Raw genomic sequence first — 3,511 nt, 5'->3', positions numbered from 1 at the left:
TAAATTTTATAAATCTTTTATTTTTTCCAAAGAACAAAAGAAGCACTATAAACCATTGAGATACATTTAAAAAGTACAATTTTAACATAGTACTTGTGATGCATATGTAATTCTTTGTAACAAAATGGTCAAACACTTAAAAAGATACAGTATATATGTCTGCACATTTTAGCAAGGCTGTGCATTTTTTATAAACTACATGAGTTTATATTCAAAGACCTTGAATATGCTTTCAGAACTTTCAAAGTATAGATCATTGTTAAGATTGCCTTTACTCTTAAAAACCTAAAGGGATGTATTTCTATAAAAACTAGAAATAAGGAATTTACCTAGTTCCTAGATTATTTATTAGTCAAAAATACATGCTTAGTGGCTAGAAATACAATACTCCTAATAAAATAGCTAATAAATACCATATAAAATCAAAGGTTTAATGAGTAAGTCATGACATTATGCCATACTAGGAAGACATCAAATGTCTAAATTTACAGAAAAAGAATATATTAGTCCTTATAGAACTCATATATTTAGAAATTCTAAATAAGGAAATATATTCTACACAGATAACTGTATAACACTCATATTTCTAATGCAGTATAACTTAAATATCTTCCAAGGGTCAAGAGTAAGAAAATTCTCTAACATATTCCCCAAAAAACAATACTAAAGTTGTTCCTATTTCATAAGAGAGTGAGGATAACAATTTATCTCCATATACAGCATTCCAATGAAATTCCATTCACTCTCATACAGCTTTTCCCATGGCAGTATAAGAACTACATTCTAGAAATAACAGTAGTCACATTGAAAGGATTAACAATCAGTGATTTCTTAATTCACAATTTAGTCAACTCTTAAAGATTTCAATAGCATAACAGTTAAAATAACAGCAAATAAGGAGCAGGAAATAATATGCTAAACAGGACATAAACTGAGCAGAAAGCTGCAAGGGCAAGCATAGATTCCCTCTTCCTTTCTCTCTTTCATAGTAGGGAATTCGTACAGAAACCTAACTCATTGGAGAAAATGAGCCCTTGCTTCTTGTCTTCAGTGGGTCCAGAGGTCCCCAGAAAATTCTGCTGAAGAACTGGGCAACTTTTCTAACACATGGTCTTTTCTTTCAATTGTTCTTTCCACTGTTGAAAAAAAAAAATTATATCAGTTTAACCAAATTTCCACACACTTGTCTACCCCAACTCGTTTTCAAAACAGGATTTAGGATCAATAAAAAGCAGAGGGTGGAGTCCTTAACAAACAAAATACATCTCAATAATGAGTTCTGTGTAACCTCCTAGGCAATTCTTGTTGAGATTCATGATAAGAGTTTCCCCAGGACCTTCGAAAACAACTTTCCCTTCTTCTCCGGAACATCCTTTTTATTTTAAACATGGTCTGAAATGTGGTCGCCAAATCTCAGAGAGTAAGGACTTTGAGAAATCCACACTCCAAGAGAGATTAAGAAACCAGAAAGAGCAAAGTGACAGATACCTGTCCAATATTTTCTGAACGATCTTTTTGATCAAAGGAGCTTCTGGGTCCAGACAGACTTCCCTTCCATTCTTCAAGGTGGCTCTGCAGAGGGAAAACAAGGATGCACCCGTGAACGTAGGGGCTGAAGACTAAGGCGGGCGGGGGGGTGGGGTGCGGTGTGGGGGGAACCTTCCCTCTTGCAAAGATCACGGTGGACAACGCCGCGCACCAGGACTTACATCACTTCCACCTTGGAGCACTGCGGTCCCGCGGCGATCACCTGCAGATCACTGACCGTTTTGGGATGAATTCCCGGTGTGGTAGTTAAACACACACAACGCAGCTCTCTCACAACGGCCGCGACAGGACCGGCTGGGATAGGAGAGACACCGTTATAGGGCAGGTTGCGGGGAGAGCTCTTCCCAGCCCGCCCGCCCGGGACACTTCCCCACGCCCGGGACGCCGCTCCGCTCCACCCGCCGGGTGCGCTCGGCTGATCTAGCGCTCTCACCGCTGGCAAGGGGCCCGGGCGGCGTCAGCAGCAGCAGCGCGAGCAGCGCGCACAGGGAGCCCGAAGGGCCGGAGACGCGGGCAGCGCGGCTGGATAGCAGTCTCATAGTGGCGAAGAGAGGACTGCAGAGGGCTCCGAAGGAGGGAGAAGGCGCGGGATCCGAAGCCAGAGCGCTTGTGACTGCCTCGGGTCTTCAGCGTAGCTTTTATAACCCTGGCCCCTTCCTCCAGGCAGGAAACTCAACCTTTAGGATGCTTGGGAAATTCCCTGAACTAAGTGGGGGGCGGGGAGAGGGGGCCGGGTGGAGGGGCCTGGAGGAGCGGGGTTTGAGGAGAGTGGTTGGGAGGAGCAGCCCGCAGCGGATCTGTTAGGTCGCCCAGCGGTGGCTGGAGTGGATGCTGCTTTCGCTGGAAGTAAGAAGCAATCCTGCGCAGATTTTGTCCACCCGGGCCAGCCCGGGCGAGCGAAAGCTAGCTTCTCCTGGGTGACAGGTGTCTTTTCAGAGATGCCCCTCATCTTCATCTAAACAGAAAGACTAGGCACAAAGTAAGCCGCTGGAAGGATTCTTTGGGGGGAGGGGGTTGTTTTTGTTTTGTTTTTCTTTCTGTTTTTTATTAATTTGGCTCTGCCCCAGGCGAGGTTTGGGGCGGGGGAGCGCGGGCATGTGGTATCTCTGTTCCCTGACCAGGGATCCAACCGCAACCCTGCATTGGAAGCATGGAATCTTAGCCACTGAACCTGCAGGGAAGTTTAGCTGGGAGGTTAGATTTTAGAAAAATTTCTGAACTCTTTCCCAATTATTATTATAACTGTAATAATTGTTACTATTCAGTTAATGTAAGCTGTAACTCAAACTACACCAAACTGAAAAACCTTTCACTCCTGCTTGCCGGCAAACCGTTCTAGCTTCTTCAGATTAGTTTATAATTCTCTGGACTTCAGCCAGCAGTTAGAAGCCAAGATAAGATGATGAAAGTATCTGTACTCCCACTTGAAGTCAGTGGCAGGAACAGGCTGCAAAAGCAAGTCCACTTTCTGGGAATTCTATACATAGTTTTGCAAACATGCATATCAAGGTAGTTTAACAAAAATCATCAAAAAATCACCCACCAAATTGCCCTGGGAAAAAATGCCTTGCTTTCAGCAGTTCAATACACTATGGAATTGGAAGACTCTATGGTCTTGGTTGGGGGTGGGATGAGTGCAGACTACAGCAATGCCCCAGAGCCCATCCTCTTGGTATCGCTCCAAACCTAACCAGATGTGTAATTGCCCCAGTTTGGAGAAGCCCTGGAGTCTAATGAGTTTAAGGGGCTCATCTGGAAGTTTGGTTCTAGGGATCTGAATCAGTTTGGCAGTGAGATGGCAACCCACTCACTTCTCTCAATCAACTTCATGGGATGGGAGGATGACTCACACACACAGGCTTCTGGAACCATCTAGCTTCATAAGCAGTGGTGTGACCAAGCCTGTTTCCACAATCCTGCTCTAGTCCCAGTGAGCCTACAGCTGCTTCCTGAAGCTGTGGGT

The 3,511-nt window shown here is 44.4% G+C and overlaps 1 protein-coding gene across 1 annotated transcript; it reads right to left on the bottom strand.

Annotated features, from left to right (window-relative positions):
• Window positions 1-2,166, bottom strand: LOC102268679 (C-X-C motif chemokine 6). Its single transcript, XM_005891248.2, has 4 exons — window positions 1,982-2,166; window positions 1,710-1,842; window positions 1,489-1,572; window positions 1-1,136 (listed from the first exon to the last, which is right to left on the bottom strand). Exons 1-4 carry the CDS (start codon window positions 2,085-2,087, stop codon window positions 1,121-1,123), a joined length of 339 nt encoding a protein of 112 aa, XP_005891310.1. The 5' UTR covers window positions 2,088-2,166; the 3' UTR covers window positions 1-1,120.
• Between the last annotated feature and the right edge of the window lie 1,345 nt (window positions 2,167-3,511).

This window comes from Bos mutus, chromosome 6 (genome assembly GCF_027580195.1).
Source record: "Bos mutus isolate GX-2022 chromosome 6, NWIPB_WYAK_1.1, whole genome shotgun sequence".
NCBI lineage: Eukaryota > Metazoa > Chordata > Mammalia > Artiodactyla > Bovidae > Bos > Bos mutus.
The sequence above is the reverse complement of the archived record's forward strand: the minus strand, read 5'-3'. Positions and strand labels throughout refer to the sequence as shown.

Bases quoted from the DNA above. Each gene is read 5' to 3' on its own strand.
- LOC102268679 (XM_005891248.2), bottom strand. From the start codon at position 2,087: ATGAGACTGCTATCCAGCCGCGCTGCCCGCGTCTCCGGCCCTTCGGGC. The intron at 1,843-1,981 runs GTGAGAGCGCTA...CTCCTATCCCAG, and splicing joins GCCCGGGCCCCTTGCCAGCG to CCGGTCCTGTCGCGGCCGTT. The intron at 1,573-1,709 runs GTAAGTCCTGGT...TTCCCTCTGCAG, and splicing joins TGCTCCAAGGTGGAAGTGAT to AGCCACCTTGAAGAATGGAA.